General features: G+C 37.3%; 1 protein-coding gene across 6 annotated transcripts in view; it reads left to right on the forward strand.

The window, feature by feature from the left end:
- The first annotated feature begins 63 nt into the window (after window positions 1–63).
- DENND4C (DENN domain containing 4C) overlaps window positions 64–22,193 on the forward strand; it is a 71,187-nt gene continuing 49,057 nt past the window's right edge. For 4 of the 6 annotated variants that reach the window (XM_026073503.1, XM_026073504.1, XM_026073506.1 and 1 more), the window contains exons 1-2: window positions 65–287; window positions 21,620–21,947. In XM_026073503.1, the coding sequence (XP_025929288.1) occupies window positions 21,637–21,947 (311 nt within the window). In that variant the 5' untranslated portion in view covers window positions 65–287; window positions 21,620–21,636. Of the gene's footprint in view, window positions 288–21,619; window positions 21,948–22,193 lie in introns of all 6 variants that reach the window. The other 2 variants (XM_026073502.1, XM_026073507.1) reach the window with 1 other exon arrangement.

The raw sequence follows: 22,193 nt of genomic DNA on the forward strand, positions 1-22,193 counted from the left end.
CTCGGGCGCCCCCTGGCCGCAGCGCGGCGCTCCCTTGCCCCGGCCGCCGCCACCGCCTCCTTTCGGGGCGGGCCCTGGAGCCGCCTGTAGGCGTTTGCGGGGGAGAAAGTAACATGGTGGCTGCTTCCTCCTGAAACGGGAGCGGCGGGGGGCCGGCTGCTCCTGAGGCGGTTCGGGCGCAGGGAGAAGCTGCCGGGCGGGAGCGCCGCGACTGTTGGGGCGGGCCGGGGTCTCCCGGTGGTGGCTGTCGGCCGGCTCCGCGGTCGGAGAGCCGGCGGTGGTGGCAGGTGAGCGGCCGCGGGAGGGAAGGAGGGAGGGAGGGGGCCTGACAGGCGAGGAGGGAGCCGGACCCGGCGCCGCGTCCCTCCTCCACCGCTCCCTGCCCGGGGCGCGGCGGGAAGCTGACACCAAAGTGGGGAGGACAGGGGCAGCTCTGCCTTCCCGTCCCTTCCCTCCCCCTTCCACCTCCGCAGGAAATCTTCCTCTCTGCCGGAGAGGGAAGGACGTGTGGGGTGTTCCCCTGGCGCCGAGATAGTCTCTGGGAAGGGCTCGTATTTCACCTCCTTCCTTCCCTTCCCCAGTAGAGCTGCCTAGCTGCTGTCCTCGCTGGGACTAGCCATTGCCCCACACTGCGCAGGGTGGGGGGGGGGGCGGAGGTGTTTTCTGTGTTTTTTTTCTTCATTATTATTGTTATTTCTGAATTCCGTGCTCCCATTCGTCGCAGCTGTTTCGAATGGGTGTGTTTTGTTTTCTCTGTGCCTTCTGGTGTGCGGCGTGCGCCGTGCGCTGGCTGTCGCCCGGCGGGTGAGGGGTTAGCTGTGGAGGAAGGGCGGCTGAGGCAGCCGGGCGCAGGTGGCAGGCACTGCAGGTGAGTCTCTGGGCAGCTCCCGCATTTATTTCTCCATTTTTCTCCCTTTTCATGTGCCAGCTCCGCCCCTAGCTTGCTACGTCAGTGGATTTAACCTTTGCTTGAAACGAGGCAATGAAAGCCCTTCAGTAGTGCTCAGGCAGCGGTGAGAGCCCCAGGCGTTTAGTGTGCTGTTTCTATAAAGTACCTATTGGTGCTGTAGTGAAATGCTAGCGTATCTGAACTGCCAGGGTTTGCTCCTATGTTGAAATGTAGATTGTGAACAACAGTTAGACCACTGGATCTTCTTCCCCAGGGTTGTTCTTCCCCTCCCCCCACCGTGATAAAGGCACCATTACTAATAGTCATGTTATGTTTTGGAAGCTGAGAGTGTCAGTAAGACCTTATATAACCTCCAAATTAGTTCTGCAGATTAAAAAAAAATTGCTAGAGCCATGGCTTCCAGTCAACCTGTACCATCATCTAGGTATATCTGATAGTAACTAGATAATCTGGGGACTACTGTGTAGCAACAGGGTCTGGTGCCGTCCTGTAAGAAGTTTTAAATGTAATATACACTGATTAGCTGTGCTGTTAATACCAAACATCCTCATCCTCCTGAATGTTCAATACATTGTTGATGCTACAATCTCGGATGGCATCCAAAAGGTGAAAAAAATTATATTAAATCTAGATGAAATACCTGTTCTATAAAGATGTTTTTTGTATAACTGTCTCTTCCTTTGCTGCTAGGAATGATTAATCAAGCATATTCCAAACATGGACTGTCTTACTTGAAATAACTGGTAGGGGACTGATTTCAAATTTAGTGCCTGAGGCTAAACTTTCAGATCTCTTGCATGAAGGCTTAGTTCATAAACAAATGGGATGCTTGATCTGACTTTTTTTCTCTGAGCTGTGGTTGGTGTGGCTTTTAGGGGATTTTTTTTTCCTGTATTTTTTATTTTCTTGGTTTACTATGATGTTTTTGACCAAACTAAATTTGAGCCCTCACTTGTGCTTGTTAACAAAAAGACAATGATTTGCTTTTAGTGACTTTTGTTGGGTATTTTCTTGTGTCTACTAAACACAAGATTAGTAAAAGTTTTTACATCACTTTTATAAGGTAGCATGTTAAAAGTTGAGGGAGTAAATTCTGTTTTCTAGAGGAGAAAAAATGATGGAAGGCAAATTACTTCATACCTATTTGGAAAATGCTCTCGAAACATTTTTTGTTTGTTGGTTTTGTTGTGAAGAGCAGTGATGAGCAATCTTAAGTAACTAGCTTGACTAGCATATATGTTTCAAATATGTGGTACAAAGAAATGTGACTGTAAGTCTTGGTCTTGGTGTGGGTGTGGTTTTTTTTTTTTTTTTTATTTGCTGGTGCTCTGTACTACTCCCATGAATATGAAATGCTAATAATGCATTTATCTTGAGCAGTGCAATGAAAGAGTATGAGAGAAACCAGACTGTAAATATTGAGTAGCCTACGTGATTTCAGATTTTTGTGTTTAAAAAAGGTTACTAGCACACATACACACTTATTACTGTTTAAAATCTCAAAAATTAGATTTGTTGGGAAAGTAAGATAAAACTTCTTAAATATCTATGGATAAGTATAACATTAAATTTGGCAGTTCTTTAAGTTAAGGTCAGGCCCTCAATAGCAAAATAAATGTAATGGGATCTCTGGCTGTATTTATTCTTGGACCATATCTTCCATGGTGTTTTTGTTTGAGTGTTTTAAATCATCAAAGATTGTGTGTGGGATTTCTTTTGTAAGTAATTTTTTGATAATTTCTTATGAATTAAAATGTTTCCTTCTCTGCTGTTTGAATCAAGCAAAACTGGTATATCCAAACAGTGATATGGATCATCATTTTGACTCAAGTTGTATGAATTCCCATTTGGAGTAGCATGGCTACGTATTCTTAAAATACAGTGCTCAAAATGGTATCTTTTTAAACTTTGTTTTAAGGTCTGGTTTTGAACCTCATCTAGTGGAGATACTAGATTTAGAATACAACCCTGATGTGCCTTTTTTTTTTTCTTTTTTTTGGACAACTGAGATTTAGACTTAGCCTTGACACACACATCTGTGTTTGTTTAAAAATAATAAATGAATAAAGTTGCAGTAAAATGAGGTGGGAAAGGTAGTATTGACAAAGTTGTAACAGGAAGATAAGATAGTCTTTTTGACTTTTATGTAAGATCGGGTCTCTTATTAAGCTTTTCGATAGACTTCAATGACAGCCATAGGCAGAGAGCAATCCTTTTTTACCTTGTATAAAAACTATTTAGCATGCTTGATGGTCTTTATATTGGTCTCATGTAGTAGTGTCTCCTTTTCTGACTGACTTAGTCTTCTGAGTGAGCCCCCCTCCCGCCGCCCCCCCCCAAAAGTGTTGTGACTTCCTCAATCCAGCATCTTTAGCATCTCTTTGTTTAGAGATAGCTTTCACTGTAGAAATCTGCCTGTCTGTCTGTCTATTGGGAATCTTTTCTCTTCTTTTCCTTTTTTTTTTTTTCCAAACTCCCTCTGCCTCTTGTCATCCCAAAGAATGGATTATCTATCTTCAGAATACCATTTTCTGGAATATAATTCAATATACTTGGATGGTATTTAAGATGAAGATCTTGGGGTGGGGGAACTCTGAAATATTTTGTGGGGATCATAATCATGTTATTAAATTGCTTCCCACATGACTGGCCAGATGGTTGTTCATTAGTGCTTGTTCAAATTTTTAAAATGAGAGTCAGTTTGCCTTCAGAGCTGTACTGTGCAGCATGAGACCTGATTTCCTCTCATAGTGCTTCTTTGAGGCTGTAAACTGAAGTCTTTGGGCTTTGATCTACTTTGCAGCTTCTAACTGCTGCAAAAATCATCCCTCTTTAAGTTTAATATTGAACATAGTGTGTTGCCTTCAGTTAYGCAGAAATGTGATGCTGCTTCTTTCCTGCTGGATGAAAAATAAAATAGTGTTGTTGACAGTACTCCACTTCAGTGATGATAATAACAGTGATTTGTTTCTGCAGATTTGTGGAGATAAAGGTTCACAACTTTGACCTCTGTGCAAATAGTTTTTAGAAGCTAGGTGAGTTAGTTCAAGATGGTTCAAGGTTCTGTCAGAGTGTGACTGTTTCCTATTCAGTTATCCTTGTGACTGCATCTGTCACAAATTGTGTGCATACAGATTTGCTAATTCAAAAGTTTTTAAGAATACACTTACACCAGATAATGCATTCCAAATTGGAGTAGAGCAGAAAGATGAGTCTTGGTTAGCATTTCACAGTATTCTATTTCTTGCTGTTTACAGTTTCTTCAAGGGTATAAATGTGGTCCTGATGTTTACTGTTTCTTTTGGCATCCAGTAGTGAAACTTGAAAGAGTTTTCAGAATAGCAAAGGTTATAATAATGTTCTCTGTCTATGCGTGTTACTTCTTGTTTTCACTTTTTTTTTTTTTAAGAGCAGCGAGGCTATTATTCAAGGCTATTAATACAGAGAACAGTAAAAATGTACCTATAATTTCATGTCTAAAGGAATGTTTTAATGACATGCAGACAAACGTTTACTTCATTTTAGCTAATACAGCCATCCAGTTTTGCCTTACTCTGCTTTCATCTTCACATTTTGTGAAACTCTGGTTTCTTTCCTTTACTCTCAAAAAACTCACTAAAGAGACTTGATGCTTTTCATACATCAACCAAAAGCCTGTCTCTTTTCTGTCTAAAAGATGTTAAAAATAGTGTAAATCAGGAATTGACTTGCAAATTAAGCTGTTCAGCTCTGGCTGTAAAAGCTGAGTTTACAATTGCAAGCCTGCAAAATAGTAGAAGCTTTCTTCCACTTAAGATGAAAGTGTTTTGCAGCAGTGAATAAATTGCAGTTCTGCTACAAAATTTAGCTATTTTTCATGAGACGCAAGTAAGCCTTATGTTCTTGCTATCTCCCAGGACCTAAACATTTCAGTGATAGCTTTTGCGTTTCTAATTAATTGCAACCTTTTGTAAGTAATGCTTAAACTGAAGTCGAGTCACTAGTATGTTCTTCAGTGCTCCTCTTCCTCTTTCCAAGTCTTTCATGATGAGGCATTGTGTGACTGGTGAAAGACTCCGTTTCTTTTCCCCTTGTTGAGCATCCCAGTGCTGCTATTCCTGGTGTCACATAGCATGGCTCCAGGCTTTTTTTTTTTTTTTTTCCTTTGGGGAAGAAACTAGACTCTCCTCGAGGTAAGAAACTTAGCACAGGTGAAAGTCTTGTGAGTAAGATATTCTCCAACCTCATCTGTATAATGTGTAAAGTATATCTTTTTGCTTCCAGAATGGAGAATAATACAGTAAATCAACAGGTTGGATGCTTTGGGGGGAAATATTTATTTGCAGTGGGTAGTGAAGGACAGTAGTAAGTAGTTAGGGATTAAAAAGGTGGCTGGAGCTGAAAGGATTACAATAATTAGTGAGAGCGAACTAGGATGAGCGTATGAAGAATAGTTTGTTCAAGCGCTTAACGTTTCAGGAAAAGCAAGTAATCAAGGCTTGTATAGCTATATGCATGTAAGCCCTGACACTTTTACAGGATAAACGGCTGAATTTAAGAGAAAGTTATAGAAAGGAAAAATAAGGCGAGCTGCTGAGTCATAGCAACAGGTTATTTGGTCAGTTACTCTAATCACTGAATGAGACTATTGCAAAATCTGAAAGCAGGTCGGGCCGGTTTTCAACAGTTGATCAACCGGCTGTCATTGAAAGTAACAGCAGCAGTTTGTCTAAATTAGGGAATAATTTGTTCCTACCCTTTCCTTATTTTCTTGCCACTTTGAGTCCTCCCAAGTAGCATTTTAAGTACTGAGTGACCCTAATGAGAATATAAACTGTTGGGTATCTAGATGCAAGTGTCAGAAAATTACTCTTTGAAGTTAATGTGAAATCAAATAAATACACTTTTTTTTTTTCCCCCCCCCCCTTTTTTTGAAGGCACAGGCAGTATCTTTTGCAGGTTTCCTTAAAGTAAAAAATTAAAAAAAAAAAAAAAAAAAGCTGCATGGTCACCAAAGAAAATCATTTCAGGGATATGGATGGCCTGAGCAGAAGTTTAATGCTTGTAAAGCATACTGCTCTTATACCTGCTAAGCCTCTGAAAGCACTGACAGGGTGACTGAAGAGGGATATTCACTGCAGTTAATTTAGGCTATGGAGGCCCATCTTTCTGGTCTCTCTTCTCTTCCTGCGATCTCCCACTTACTTCTTAGGGGATAATTCCTGGTGAAATCTTAAATTTAGGTGCTCTAAGTTATCATCTGAAACTCCTCTTTCCACTTTCTGTGCAAGTAGTCTAGGAAAGCTAACCATGTGAGATTAAATTTTTTTTAATTTTTCTTTCTAGAAAGATCTCACAAAGGTTAACTAACAAAATTTGGATATAGCAGGGGGATGAATACAAATCTTGTAAGCTTTGTAAATCATGAAGTATTGTTATGTGTAGATGTGGTTTGTTATTGAAATGGGGATTAAATTTTAGGAAAAAAATCACTGGTGCAAATATTTGTCTTACAGGCCACATCAAGATTTGCTTTAAGTTCTGGATATTAAAGTATAAGCAGGACGTAAAAGGGAGGACTGTCTAACTGCACAAACGTTATTTTTTTTCTATGTTTTTAATGAAACTAGAAAAAGCAAGTCTACACATTACCTGCATAATGTTTACTTGACTCTTGAAGTGAAGTTAGACTCCTCAGTGAAATGTTTGAGGGCATGCAGAAGTTTCTTCTGATTGTAAATTCTTGCATAACTTTGGGGATACACCTTTGCTTAGCTTTTTTTCTTTTTTTTCTTTTTTTTTTTAACTCTGCCTTAGGGTTTAAGGAGCAGTACTCTCTGTGTAGGATAGATTTTTCTGTTCCCTGAATAAAACAGAAGGAGCATAGCACTAGTGCTTTCTATGCTAACAGGCTATATAGGCAGAGTTGTGGGTTTTTTATACGTGTACAACTTAGTTATTAACAGAACAGACTCAGCAAAGCCATGTCTTTGTTTGCAATCTTGTTGCACCTACACTGGGGCTTTTATCAGAATATATGTTCCTTTCTGAAGAGTAGTTTTTTGTGCATTTCCAGCTGTGATAGTACAATTCTTCTAGGAATAAGCCAGATGTACAATGTGCTTGATAAGTGAGAAAGGATGTTGCTCAGGAATGGGTAGACCAAATAGAAAATTTATTTTTCAAAAAACGCACAGTACGACTCATGCATTCCTAAAAAGGCAGTGTCATTTCAAATAGATGTACGCTTTGTTGCCATTCTGCTTCTAACATTTGTTGTGCACCATCTTCTTGTAAGATAATTAGATGTGAAAGCCTTAAGTTCCTTTGGCTTATGATGAGTCACTCACCACAAATGTAATGACTAGTAATGCAACAGTTTAATTTAAAGAAAACAGAACAAATCCTGTCACGTTGTTGTTGTTGTTGTTGTTGTTGTTGTTGTTGTTGTTTAATATAGCCTTCCTCCTTTCTTCAGTGAGATCTCAGATGTATGGTGTATCTCAAAACCTTTTCTTCTTAGTCTTTCTGATTGGATTCTTTTAAAAATTAAAGAGTCTTATTTGTAAATCACTCCTCTAACTTCCAGCTGTTTTCCTAGCTATATTAATGAACAGATGATGCACAATCTGAGAAGGGAAATTGTGCTTTGAGCTTCAAGTACCTCATTATCTCTGTACCTTTTTTAAAAAGTCTTTTCCTTAACTGGCATGCTTGCTTGGTTTACAGAATTCTTTTATAGCATTGTGGCGATTATAGCACAGGTAAAATACCACTCAGGCTTGAAATTTGGCCTACAATATCAATGTTTAAGACCAACTTAATGGATGTACTTCTGCAGATCTGTCTGGATTTGCTTTTTTAAGCAAAGGCTCTGGTGTTGTTCAGAATACTTTGTTCAGTGATAAATGTCTTTCTCATTAGCAGAAAGTTTTTCCAAGTTGCAGAAAAAAAAGTTGGTTTCAGGTTTTGCTGCTGGCTTTTAGGTATCCTACTGAGCTTTTTTTAATCCTTGAAGAATTGTCACAACTCTGTTATATTTGCCCACTTCCTGAGAGAGGGTGGGAGGGAAATGCATTAGATTTCTGAGTTAAGACACTTTGCTTTTGAGTTGTCCAGGCTGAAGAGTGCAAAGATATCTTTTATCACTGTAGCTGCACTCCTGCTCTGTCTGTACTGAGTGTTGGTGCTGCCCTAGTCCTGCAAACATATGACAGAAGAAAGAGGGGAAAAAAATGCTCAGGTCAGTAGAAAGCATTAAAACTGGGTTACAGAGGGCTCTATGATGCTCCCCTTGGAGCAGGGACTAAAATGCTGGTGGCCCACCTAGCACGTTAATGGTGTGGCTACCTAACTATTGTTACCTGCCTCCTCCCAGAGCCAGTAATGTTAAGTTACTGTACAATGGAACAGCATTAACATAGGAGAATGAGGATGTAACCCTACAGCATACCTGGTAGCAGGTAATGATGGCAGTTTTACTTTCTTGCAAAGTGGGAAATGTGAATTTCAGTCCACCCTGAGCAAAGAAATGGATGTAGGTCTCTCATATGCCCAGCTGTTGGGCATAGGGTAGAATGCTGGGGTTGTGGTGTTGTGCAGTTTGTTTGGGAACAAACCTTGGAAAGGGAGTCCTAAACAGTTTGGAAAAAATGGAGACCAGTCGTCTAAGTAAATCAAATTCATCCATTCCTAGATGGTTAAACTATAAATACTAGTCCTAGCAACTGTGAATTATGTCCACAACAGTCACATAGTTTACTATGAGAAAGAAAATGGATTTTTGAGGAAAGGTATTTTCTTTCATTTCTAATGTATGTTACTAAATCAATATTAACTATATTAATATCAATCAATATTAATATCAATAATATAAATATTAACAACCATGAAGAATATTTTAAATGGAAAGACAAGTGCATGAGTTAAATTATGACAAAAATGGATTTTGCAAATAATAAAGGTAATAGCATGAAGGGCACAACAATGTTAAAAAGTAAATCCAGTTCATTTTTTTATATTGCTTTATCTTTGCACWATAGAAAATTTGACTTAATACTCAACTTTGCTTTCAGAGTTCTATCATACATAGGTTTTAGGTTCTCTGGAGGGTTGTTTCTCCACATTTTTAGACAAATGTGTTTGTCATTGCTAGTAATACTGGTTGAAACTTTCAGAAAGATTAGCTTTTCTTCTTTGATCAATGTGTGTATTTAACTAAGCTGGTATGTTCTTAATAGTGATCTGACTTGAGTACTTCTTTTACTGTTCCAAATCTGTATGTTTGATCCCAGAAAGTCAAGTTTCCTTTAAATATTTTGTCTGAGAACCACACCAAATAAATGCAGTATGGATATTTTGAGTGTAAATGATACTATTATGAGAATAGTCAAAATATGTGCAATGTCAAAYTTCATACATACTTCCATCTGGTGAATGATAAGACTAGCTCATACAGAAAATCTCAGGCTTGCTATGCTTTGACAGCTTTTGGCTTTACTGCTTGAGGAGAATAGTTTACATTTGTCTCTGTAAGTGTTATCATTTTTCTAATGTAGTCTTTGTTTCATGATGTCCTGTTTTTCTTCAGAATTTCATTCAATACACTTATTTTGATACTTTTATGATCTCACATTTGACATACATGCAGAAGACTGGAATATAGCCTTTGATGGATTCAGATACTCTGTTCATTGAACATACATTCTGGAAGATAAGTGAGCAAAAGCAAGAAGCAAGGATTGATTCCCCGGGCCTTTCAAGGGATGTAAGCATACATAAGTTTCTTTAAATATCTTGTAGAATTTTGAAAGGGAGAAGAGTTTTCTGGGTTTTGTAATAAAAAATTAAATGTTCAGGTTGTCTCACAAGTGAATGGAACTTCTTTAATGGAAAAACAAGATAAAACATAAATCAGACTTTCTACAGAATGACAAGATTTTCTTATCTGTAGATAAAAATGACCTTTGTCAGTACAGACTTAAGCAACATTTTTATATTTATTATGGAGCAAGAGTTGTAGTCATAATGAAGTGTGTGAATCACATTACATGTGTTATTTCTCACATACACATTCTACTTCATGACTCTTATTTGTGAAGGCTTTTCCATTTCCATACTTTTAATATTAATATCTTTAATAGCAGTTAGGTGGTTTGATTGTCTTTTTTTTTTTTTAACCTGTGTAATTTTGACTAATCTGGAGTAGTTGCATGGCTTCTCTTGTGACTATTCTTAAAAATGTGGTTGAGATAAAAGAGGTAAACATGGGAGGCAATCATTGACCATTACTGCACTTTTTTAGATTACTCTAACACATTTCTTTATCCTTTATCTAGGAATTGAAAGAACAGCTTAAATACCAAGCAAGGGGCTTGTTTTCAGGAACCTCTACTAAAACATTTAACAATACATAGAATGCTTCTGAAAGTTGAAGGCAGAAGTTGTCAGGCACTATATCCCTGCCTAAACTTTTTACATTTGGTTTGTGTTACTGTACAAACTTCGTAGTGAGGTGACCTGTGAAGAGACTGATGTAGATTGCTCTAAGGCCTACCTTGTATTCTTACTGCATTTGCTGCAGATGTGCTACTGCAAACCCTCATTGCAAATGTGCTGCATATCAAGATCTCTCTATGCCTGGTGATCCATAAAAGTTCCTCCTCTAAACTTCTTGATGCTGAAGCATAAGATAAAAGATGCATAAGACAAAAAACATGAACATTCTAACCACTGTGAAGTGTGTGGTTTGAATGGACTTTTTTAAGGCATCTTGGCAAAGGAGAGTTTCTTAGTGGGAAACTGGCAGGAGGATTAAAAGACAGACTTCTGAAGTGTTAATAATCTCCTTCCAAGTTTGAAAAGTGGAAGAAAAAGAATGAAAATGCTAGCATACAACCCAGTGACTTGAGGCTGGAGACACAGGCCCAAAAGAAATGGGAGTCATCCTCTTGGTAACCAGGAAAGGTGTTTGGTAGTGTGGGGATAGGCTACAAAGCTCTGAAAGTGTAGATAAAGCAGCTAGTGTTTGCAGTGGCAAATCTGTCATTACAGTTTCTGGCAGTATAATTTCAATGCTAATACTTAACCAGTTCAGTGCTTWGTAGAGAGGACAAAAAGAAAGAAAACTCTTATGTATACAGTTTACTTTGAGTAACCTTTCAGGTGAATTTGAAATKAAACACTTTTTTTTCCCCTCTGCTTTCTCTTCACCCTCTCAAAATCAAAACAAAGCCCAGCCCCTCCTACTCCAAAAACCAGCACCAGAAAACACCAAAAAATAATTTCAGAGATTTGGGCTCTCAGAGAGCATTTAGCCACTGGACTATTATCTCTTGACTTTTTCTCTACTGTTTTATTTTTGTTTCAGGCTACTATATTTGGCTTTGCTCCAGTAGTTTCCCATTACAGAAAGAGTTTTCCAACAAAGAATGTTTCCAGGGCTGCAGATGTTTCACTCATTACGTAATACTGAGCTTGGCTAACATTTAAAGTTTGCAACTGAGGCAGTAAGTGCTGTCTATAAAGTACTTCTCCTGCTCTGAGAACTCTTTTTTTTTTTTTTGGGGGGGGGGGGGCTTTTTTTTTTTCCAGTTCCTGAAAGTAATTGTCATCTCTCGTCATGTGAAAGAACAGTTTGGGTACAACACTAATGAAACAAGATGAAACTGGCTTACTGAATAAATAAATACAGCAGAACTGCTTGGTGATTATCATTCTTCCTTTCTCACATCTTTTCCATCCCATTTTTTTGTCTTTGGCAATAGAACTTAATTTATTGGTACCAAGCATTCCTTCATTGTTTCCAACTGCTTCTTCTCTAGTCTCTGTATGTCACTTCTGAATTTGTTTTTGGCCTTACATATCTGTAACCACTGCAACTTTTATACCATTGAACAATTTGAAATTACTATACAGTATAAAAACATAAGCTGTGTGGGAGAGATAGGAGAGACTGGAATAAGTTTTATTTCCCTGCACTGCTTTCTCCTTCTGGGATTTGAGGGGCATTTTCACACTCTTGAGCTTCCTGGTCCACAGAGTTTATTGATCTAGTGATATTTTGAATCAGTTGTAGTTCGTAAATAGCTGTTCAAACCACTACTGCAAAACTTTGCATTTGAAAGTTCTGTTGGGTTTGATACATTTATGCCATTGCATTATTGCTTCACTTTTTGCAGCTACAGTAACTGGATTTTCTGACAGTCTGAAAAAATCTGACTAAAAGCACAGTTCTGTTTCCTAAGACAGCATCTTGCATTGAATTAGTACATTACTTTTGTCTCTTATATGAATAATTCTGACTTATTAAATACTTTGGGACTGGTTTCTTCCCTTCCTTTGATAATTTTTGCTTAAGTAAACCAAGGAATTGCACATGGGGGGAGAGAGGGAAGCATACAAAATGCAATTAAAACTCAGGATAATGGAGAACACGATCATATTCTGTTAGAGGCAAAATTATTTTAAACTAGTCTCCCATTTGCATTTTTAAAACAGTTCTGAAAAGTTGTAACTTCTCAGAAACAAAATAGACGCTTTAATATGGTGCTATCAGAAAATGGTCTGGTCCACAGAACTAGTACAGAATCAAAAGTTTTTCTTTGAACATGGCTTTTTATGTCTGATAGCTGGATTGTTGGAAACTTGCACAATTTATTTACAGTACCAGGCCTTGATACAACTTGTTGTGTTCAATTAATTGATAAAAGCCATGGTATAAGAATACTGCAGTAAATATAATTGACATGCCTCTTATCTTTCACCTTGTCCTTAAGTTTATTTTTTCACAATATTGTAGACTTCTGTAAGATAATCATCTTGTAGCTTGTAAACTACTTGAACTGCTCTACAATTACATTCTCAAATGTTTCCTTGAAAACCATTACAAAGGAATGGTCCTGTATTTGCATATGTGCATGTTCAGACCCAGTCATGGGTAACATCCAGCCATTCTTGTTTCACAGCTGGTTGTGTTAAGACAGGTAGAGCTTAGGCATTGCATTTCTATGAAGTTGTTTTTGCAACTTAGGTTTGTTTTTGTTTTGTTTTTTTAATGCTATGTGATTTAGCAGGTGACTGCAACTAATGTTTCCTTTCATAACTGGGGACAATATAACTTTCCAGAAAATGCATGTTATATTGTCATCGAATGCACATCTAAGAATTATTTTTCTTTCGTGCTGATTATTGGTGGCTAATAATCTGTGGATTACTTCCCCCCCCGTATTTTCTCTTTAAATCCTGTTCAGTGCTAACAGTATGCTTGGGGTAACACTACCTTACCATGTCCTTAATTGTTAATTGACATGGTATATTCTTATACATAGTAAAATGTGTTTTGTAGAACCTGTATATAGACATGTCTATGTAACTTCCTTAGCATGTRTTGCTAATGACATCTTAAATGTCTGATAACTTCCTTGGTTCACCCAAACTCATTTAACACATTCTTGAACATTCTAGGTTATCGTGTTACATTCTGTAGTGGTTTTGAATCATCTGTGCTGCCATATGCAACGTTTGATTTCTGCTCTTCCACATGCTTCAAACTGAAATGTGTTACACCAGCTGGAGTTGCACACCTGTCTGAGTAGGAATGGACTTGCTTAAAAATGACTACAATATGAGCAAGCATACTGATGTGAACTATAATAGTGAAGACATTTGTGAATAGACAAGCAACTGGAGTGCGGGCTACTTGGGAGCCCTGTGTGCATGCTCTAGTACATTATGGTTATAATGTATTAGTGACTGTCTTTGCATACGCTACTTACATTTAAGCTTATGCGGTGTGTTTGTGTGCTAGGATCATATCTATATTTTGTGTTTAAAAATACTGTTCAAAACAAGTTTTCCTTGCCAAGTGGAGTTCATGATCATATTGCCCATTGCTTTTTAAAATGTCAAATACTAGCTTCCGTATCTTGAAATCAGTTTAAGAAAGACAATATTTACAGCAATTGGAACAAAAGCAATCATTCTGATTTCTTAAATATAGTTAATATTGAGGACTACCTTCGTAGTGTGCTTCTGTAATTGTGGAATACATCAATACAAGTAGGAAATAATTAAAAAAATTAAAAAATGAAGAAAGCATTACAGTTGATACATTTCCACTGTTGTGAAATTCTAAAAAAATAGTACAAACTTTACATGCAATAGTTGTTTCAGTCCTTTGGCCTTTGTATTTAAATTTGATTTCTGTGAACTGCAATAGAAAATTCTTAGTGTTCAAATCCTCACTGATATTTAAACTAGTATCCAAACAGAATTCAAGCTTTCAGGCTGTTCCTTCTCCTCTCCCAAGTGACTGAAACTTAATGTTCTGATTTAACATTACCTGTATCCCCAAAAGAATGATTTTTTAAATTTTTTTTTAGTGTAATCAATTTCTTCATACAAACTTTGTCATGCCTTTGTGTTTACAGCTACTACAAAATACTACATAAAGGCTTTGTTACTTGAAATGTGCGCAGAAAGAAGCAGGGGGGAGAGATGAACTGAAGGGGTAGTGCAACCTTACTTTATCTTTTTGTTGTCAATTACAGTGATTTAGCTTGTTCTAAGATGTCTTCAAAGGCATTTGCAAATCTTTTTTTTTTTCCCCCCCATTTTCAGTCATAAAGTACAGCTGATACCACTTTGTCTTAAGTAGTATGCTGTTTTGCTGATTATACATTTCAACTCTGTAACATGTATGTTAACTATGGCTTTTGGTGTGGATCGTGGATGTTTCCAAAGTGACTCACTTAAAAACATTTCTTTATTGGTTGCTGTGGTATAAAGTTAAGATATGATACTGCATAAATGAAGATTCTTATATACCTGTACAGCAGGAAGACAAACTGATCTTCCACTTCCTACCTTCCCTTCATCAGTAATGTAACTTATTCTCAGCACAAGATATGAAAATAGTATGTTRAGTAAAGAGCTAGGACCAGATTTCTCTCCCTTCTCTACCACAGCAATGAGTGTTTCTGCATTTTTAGAAACAAACCTTCCCTCTTCTTTCCCCCTTCTGATTAGTTCATTGCAAATAATGGAGAAGTTATGTGTATAAAGGCTTAGTCACATTGCTTGTTAAGTTTTGTACTGGGGAACAGGGGTAGCTCTGGTAGTGTCTGTGTTACAGACTGTATAAGTTTTCCCTAGCTCAATGTTCAAAAAATACAGTAATGCTTGTCTCTTACTTGGCAAATTTACTGGCTGCAATCCAAGTGTTGCAGATGACTTCCTGACACACTGTCTTGTATCCATCCGGTGAAATAATTTATCAGATCCAGTGTCTTCCCTGGTCATTAGGCCAGTTTGTTTTAGGAGTAAATATTAAAAAAGAAGGAGTGTTAATTTTTATTTTAATTTGTTTACTGCCAATAGCCAAGTTTAATTTGTTTCCAAAACAAAACACTTGTTTGGAAGCCCTGAATTTTGTTTAGCATGTATTTTGCCGAAAAATCTTAACTCTGCAGCCTTATTACAGAATAGATGTTCCAGCCACAGCATACAAAAAGTGCTGAAGTTGTTATTCAGTCTAGAGTAAAACTTTTATTTTCCATGCAGTCTGTCTGGTTCAAAAACTATCCTCTGTTATAGGGATAATATCACACCTTTTATAAGTGCTTCAGTCATTTGTGCATGCCCAGTGCCACACAGTAATTGCCATTGTAGTTTGTGGTCATTAACAGCATCAAAAAGAAAATGAAAGTAAGCTTTGTAGGTTACTAGATTGCAAAGTCATGGGTTATTCATTAATCACTTGCAGAAAAATCTTTAAAATGGCAGTTCTGTGACCATCTGTTCATCAGTATTTTCAGCTATTTAGATAATTTGGACCTTGACTATGTTGAAAATGGGCTGAAAAAGTACTTTGTAGTTAAAATGTTATTATTTGTGACTTAGGGTTAAGACTTTGATTTAGGGTCAAGAATATGTTAGTTCTGAGTCTTCAGATGGGTTGTGAAGGAAAAGGTTATAAGAAAGACTTTTTCTTAGAAAGAAACCTTGAAGACATATCTTCCTCTGAGGAAGCAGAGTACAAGATACAGTAAAACTGTGTCACTGTATGTAGCAGTAAAGTTTCTTCAATTGCAGGGAGGTTATTTTTTGTCTATAAATGGCTATTGTCTCCTGTTCCTTAGGTATAAAATGTGGATATCTTTACTTTGAAGTGAATGCATACACACAGGTTTCCAAGAATAGCTTCTGCTTAATAATGTCATGTGTAAGCATGACATTTGTATGTAAATTATCAGATTTGTCTTTTGTAACAAACCTTCTTTCCCACTTGTTGCTACTGTTTGCAGCTTTATGCAGCTTATGTTTCCATTAAGTCAGCTTGCCAAAAGTGTATTTACGTATTCCATTTATTTCTAGATTTATGCTGACCTTCTGATCCAATTTTGGAGGATAATTTACCACTGAAGTATCTTTAGGTTTAGGGTGGACTGGTATCTAGAATTCTAGACTTGAGTTGTTTTATCACTTGTTCAGAGAGAGATCTCATAGTTATGTCATGACTTACTAGAAATGAAAAGTTTGTGGTAAATAACAAGCTCTTAAAAAGTGGCCTCTTGTCTCTGCTAAGATTAAAGGTTCTGGTAAGGGGGTGGTTTTTTTTTTTTTTTTTTTCTCTCTCTACCGCCTCTTTTGAGTATGTCTAAACTATGCATTAGAGATTGGTTCAGAAATGCCAGAGTTGTTTTTGATTCAACATGCTTGGCCCGCACTTATGGGAACATTGCAATGTAGTAGTAGCAATTTGATCCTGAAAATAAGATAGCTGCAACACTGCATTTCTGCTCACAGTCTAAAGAGCAGGACTTAGCTGAAGTAAAATGTTAGGCTTATATGGTTATGTTGTTTGTGGTTCCTAAATTCTTGCTGCATCTGCTCTGTACTCCATTATTTGGTGTGAGCTTGGGTTTGGTTGTGCTGATGTCCAAAATGCATTTTAAATGCTTTCTGGAATACCTGGAAGACTTTTGAGGTAATATGTTCCTCCTTGACAGATCTCCTGGTCCCTTTTCCGAGAAACTTTAATAATGGTGTGAGAAATGAATGAGATGCCTGAAAACCTGACCTAGGTTAATAGCACCTAGAAGCAAAGCAGACATAATGTGCAAAACAGATTTTTCTTTCGAAGAATACTGTCTTAGATTGACTTAAAGCACTGAAATGAAAGGCTTATTTCCTGCTCTCTGATTTTGTAAATAGATAAAATTTATTGCACATGAGTGTCCTGTATGTCCTCTTATAGCAGTTTTCTAATATTAAATAGTATTTGTAGAAAACAAATGCAAATTTCTAGGAAATCTAAGGTGTTTGTATACTAATTCTGCAGATATTCCTTTTTTAGTGCAATAATTATTTTCTTATTCAAGATGAGCAGACATGTACTTCTTTGTCGTTTCAAGCTCAAGAACTTAAGTACTGCTCAGAATCTTCTTATGAAGAATTCTAAAGCAAACATTACTTGACTGCAATAGCAGGTGTAATAATAAAGCAGATGATGTTGTTAATGAATTGAATTCAGAAGAGTTCTGCTAAAATAAATGCAGGTCCTAAACCATTAAAATAAATATTTGCTATTGCTCAGAGCATTACAGGTAACTGAAGCAAACCTCCCCAAAAGAATGATTATTAGAGAAGTCTCTCTTTTCTGTGTTTTGCAGGTAGCACAGAATAAAACTTTTATGCCTAAGGAACAGGAGCCTTCAGCTGGTGATCTCTGTAAATGAAGGCTGAGAACTTTAAATCAGACTGATCTTCATTTTGGAATTGAAAAGCTTGTAACTACATGATATAGGCAACATAGTTATGAATTACACTATAAGTACCATAGTCATCTTTGTTTCATTGTGGCTGCTTGTAACTTGCGCTCACAATTTTTTTCATATCTTTGTAAGAACAACACTTTATGTGGCGATTCTAGCTAGTTGAAAATACAGGTAGTTGCAGTATAGCTGTATTGGAAGAAAAATCTAATTGATGTTTCAGAGAGCAGTCAATTAACTCTGAAGTAATTTCTAATAATGTGGTATATTTTTTCATAATTATTTGTATTTTAGTGATCGTAAGAATGGAAAACTTCTCCCAAAGGCAATTTCACTATAAAAATCTCTCCCTAAGAAAGAGCTCTGACCTATATTAAACTAATAGTTGAGTCTCTATATTGTTGATGGAACATCATGGGAGCATTTTAAAAGTTATGTTGCAGTTATGAGAAAGACTTGTCTTTTTAGAAAAGTCAAACTTAAATGGACTATTGGAGAGGAAGAACTGAATGCTTTTCCATATTTTGGGGGTTTTAGTAGTGCACGGAAATGATTTATTTTGCTAAACATTTTTTGCTAAATTTATATTCAATTCTTGACAAATGGATTTAAGAAATGACTGATTAAACTCTGCTGAAGATCCTATTTCTGTTTGTTTTGGTGGCTATGTTGTAATTTACAGGTGTGTGTTTATATCTGTAATGCTGTTGTATTAAAGAAGATAACTATGGTTAGTAAGAGTTATTCCTTTAAGGTCTCTTTTGGGAGGTCCTGTTGCTTTAAATCTTTGCTGGAATAGAAAAATAAGTTCTTGAAGAGCTGAGTAATGCTTACTTGAGATCTTACTTCTCTTATCCTTGTGGAAAAGGAGAGGAACTGTTTTGAGGGACTCAGAACATTCTGAAAAAGTCTCTTAATGCTGTGCTGACATATGAGACTTGTGTGCCAAGTTTCTCAGCTGCATTGTCTTGTGACTCTGACTTCTGCCTGCCACATACTACACAGAGTTTCCATAGCTAAAAGAAAAATAAAAATCATAGCTAAAAGGGTATGCTCTTTCATAACCAATTGCTACAGGTTTATTGGCCCCCAGTGGTAAAAACTTGGGAGTAGATTCTATTCATTTGCATGCTAACTTTCTAAATTTTAGCATTTAATTTTTTAAGTCCTTTTTTTTTTTCCCCCTCCTCCTTTGTGTACTTGGGAAAGCTAAACTTCCACTTTTAGAAACATTCTAAGGGGGTAGCACTGCAGCATGATATCAGAAACTACAGGTGATTAAAAACGCCAGCTATTGTGAGACTTTTGATGTTTGCTGTTGTTATCGTTACTGTTTTATTCCCTACTCTGTGCACTAAGAGTAAATGTGGGTGAGGGATTTTAATGTTTGCATTGAGAGAGTGTGATACTGAGCTGCTTGAACACATAGCAGATAGTAAAAGGCTGGATCATTTTAAAAATACATTTTGGCTTTAGAAAGCCCTTTAGATAATGCCAACCACTTTGCTATTTTCAGCAGCATGTCTGTAATTATGGCTCAGGGTGGGTGGGTGTGTTTTGGGCTTTTTTTTTTTTTTTTAAGAGGAGCAAGGAGGAGGGGTTTTTTTGTTTTGTTTTTATTCAGTGGAAAAGACCGAAACGCTTTAGGCTTTACTTGCAGTTTTATGGTTAATCCAGTGTGAGCCAGTGCTGCTGCTGAAAGGTGCATACTGCTGCTGCTTTTGTGCTAACACATTGAATCACTGGAGAACTGCTATGGTTGAAGAGTAAACAGGCCTTGCTGGGCTAGCACTTAGCCAGAACAGTTCCTTGATCCAGTTCATTATAGCTGCACAGACTCTAGTTCTGAATAAAAGAAAAGGTGGGAATGAGCAGTGGCAGAATGAGGAGGGACCATYTCTTTTAATGAAAGCACTGGTTTATCTGAGTTTAAATCAAAGCCATAACCCCCTGCAGACTTAGTTATCTGTAAAGGGCTTATCACTAATGCCATACTATTCACAACAGTATTTAAACAGGATCAACTGCTGCAAGTCCTGTAGTCAGAAATCTTTCAGAAGCTTCACAAGGAATTATGGCTTTCAGGTCACTTTTTGTGTTCTTCCGGAAGCCTAGGCACCAAACGCCTGACAAAAGTGAACAAACTTTTTGTAGTTTCTGTGGATATAAGATCTGTATGTTTTATGACAAAAACCCAGTCATGTAAGTTGCTATCCCAATACTTTTTCAGGGAAGCCAGACACTTCTGTGTGTCTTCCCAGGATCTCTGTTTTCAGATTACCTTATAAAGCTGTTAGCCAAAAGGTTTAGAGAACACTGAAGTGATGTTGTGAAAATCACTGTGGAAAAATATTGCAGAAGAGAATATTCTTGAAGGGCATAAGTTGTCTTCTTTCAAGATTAAAAGGATTTGAGAAGTTGTCAGTTCAGCGTTAGAAACACAAAAGTTGAGGTATTTGGAGTAAAGGGTTCTACAGATTTGTGTGAATATAAGCATTTTGTGTTTTCCTTCTCCTCCCTGCCTTCCCCTCCCGCTACAAGAAACTGCAACATGGTGGTAGGTACTGTAGTTGTGTAATCTTACATCAATATTTCTTATAAGCCTGCCGGATGTGAATAACTGATGATAATTTTCCTTCAGCTGACTACTCAGAGCACTTCTGATAAGTTTTAGAAGTCTTGTAAAGTACAAAGAGGGAAAATACCTTTTCGATATGACTTCTCTAAGAGCAGAATAAGAGATGGAAGAGGAGGCAGATTGCAAAAAATAGGATTATACCTTCTTCCCCAAACCACCCTTCTGTTAGCAAAGACTAGTGTTTCTGCAATTATCAGATTAGGGTGTAATAAATACATGAAACTTTTCAATTTTAATCCACATAGTGTTGAGAAATACTCATGGACCATCACTCCTTTGTAGCTAGGAACTCTACAGCTATGGCTGACTTGTGTTCAGAGGCAGAAACAAGACTTCTATTCTTGTTTAAATTTGTAGATGAAGCCCAGAAGTTCTCATGATGGAAACACGGGATCCAAAAGTAGGTGGTCCCTAACTCCATGTAAGTGTAGAATAGTACTGAGTGTAATTGTTTGACAACTACTGTTTTAAGTATTTCTCTCTAAACTCTTGAAAAGATTGGAATTTCTTGAATTCTAATACTTGAGATTGCACCTGTGATATTTGGGCACAGTATGGCAGCTAATTTTGCTCTTAATATAAAATTGTGTTTCACTACTTTAAAATTAGATTAGTGAACAGGCTAGTGGAAAAACAACTTTTTCCGTATCTGGAATGTGCAGCTGAGCAGTTATGTGTACTGCCTGATCAGCTGATGAAATGTGGTTTTGGATGTGTGATTTTTGTAAACATCTTCCAGATGTTACAGTTGCCAATTACATGTCTCAGGACTGCACTATTAAGCCTAAATTCTGAACCAAAATGGGTAAAATGTGCCGAAGGTGCACTAGTAAGCATATACTGTGTGTTGTTCTCTCTTCAGTAAATAATAGTGTGATTCTGTAGTCGGATTACTCAGAGTGATGGTAGTAAAACATAGATGCTTTTAGTAAGAGGTACTTGCATTAATTTGTGGCCTGTGAAGAGTTTGAGTGGTTTAATATCTTATGCTGAGCAACCTTCTGTATACCTGCTCTGGTAGGAGCTTTTTCTTCCTTATCACTTAAAGATAGGTTGAGAAGGTTCTTGTTCTAAAATGAATCTGTTGTGGCGGTAGAACTGGAATCAAATTCCTATAATGCAGTCTTTTTGAGCAGCAGAAATGAAAGGGTTTGTTGTGGAATTGCTCTAGAATTTTCATGAAATCTCTACAAATCTACATGGGAATTTTTTTATTTGCTAAAACCTCTTTAAAGGCTTTGAACTGTAATAGTTGTTGAGGGAAAGAGTTTAATGTTAAAGCAGAGTATTTGATTTCTCTCTCTTTGTTTTCCCCAGGAATTACTGACGTAACCATGATAGAAGACAAAGGTCCACGAGTGGCTGACTATTTTGTGGTAGCAGGACTCACTGATACAGATACTGCATCTCTCCTGGACCAAGAAATAAGCCGCCATGAAACAAAGTCAACTGGTCCAAAGGCTCCAATTACAGACATTGCTGTGATAATTAAATCAGCTGGTGAGACTGTTCCAGAGGGATACACCTGTGTTGAAGCCACCCCTACAGCCCTTCAAGCAAACTTAAACTATGGGAGTCTTAAGAGTCCAGAGCTTTTTCTTTGCTACAAGAGGGGCCGGGACAAACCACCTCTTACTGATATCGGGTGAGACTTTTGTAACTGTTCAGTTCATCCTTCAATAATAAGTTATTACTCTTCATAGATGATAATGAAAACAGGTATCAGAATACTTTAAAAAATGTATTTTCTTTGTATCTATATTGTTTATTGTGTGTAATATTCTCTTTCTGAAACAACTTGGGGGAAAAAGTGGCAGTCTTCTATTGAACCTGTCTCCTTAAAAGGAGTGATAATGTTTAAAATGATATATAATGGAGCAAATCAAATACA

Source organism: Apteryx rowi, unplaced genomic scaffold, assembly GCF_003343035.1.
Source record: "Apteryx rowi isolate R43461 unplaced genomic scaffold, aptRow1 scaffold_37, whole genome shotgun sequence".
Classification (NCBI taxonomy): Eukaryota; Metazoa; Chordata; class Aves; order Apterygiformes; family Apterygidae; genus Apteryx; species Apteryx rowi.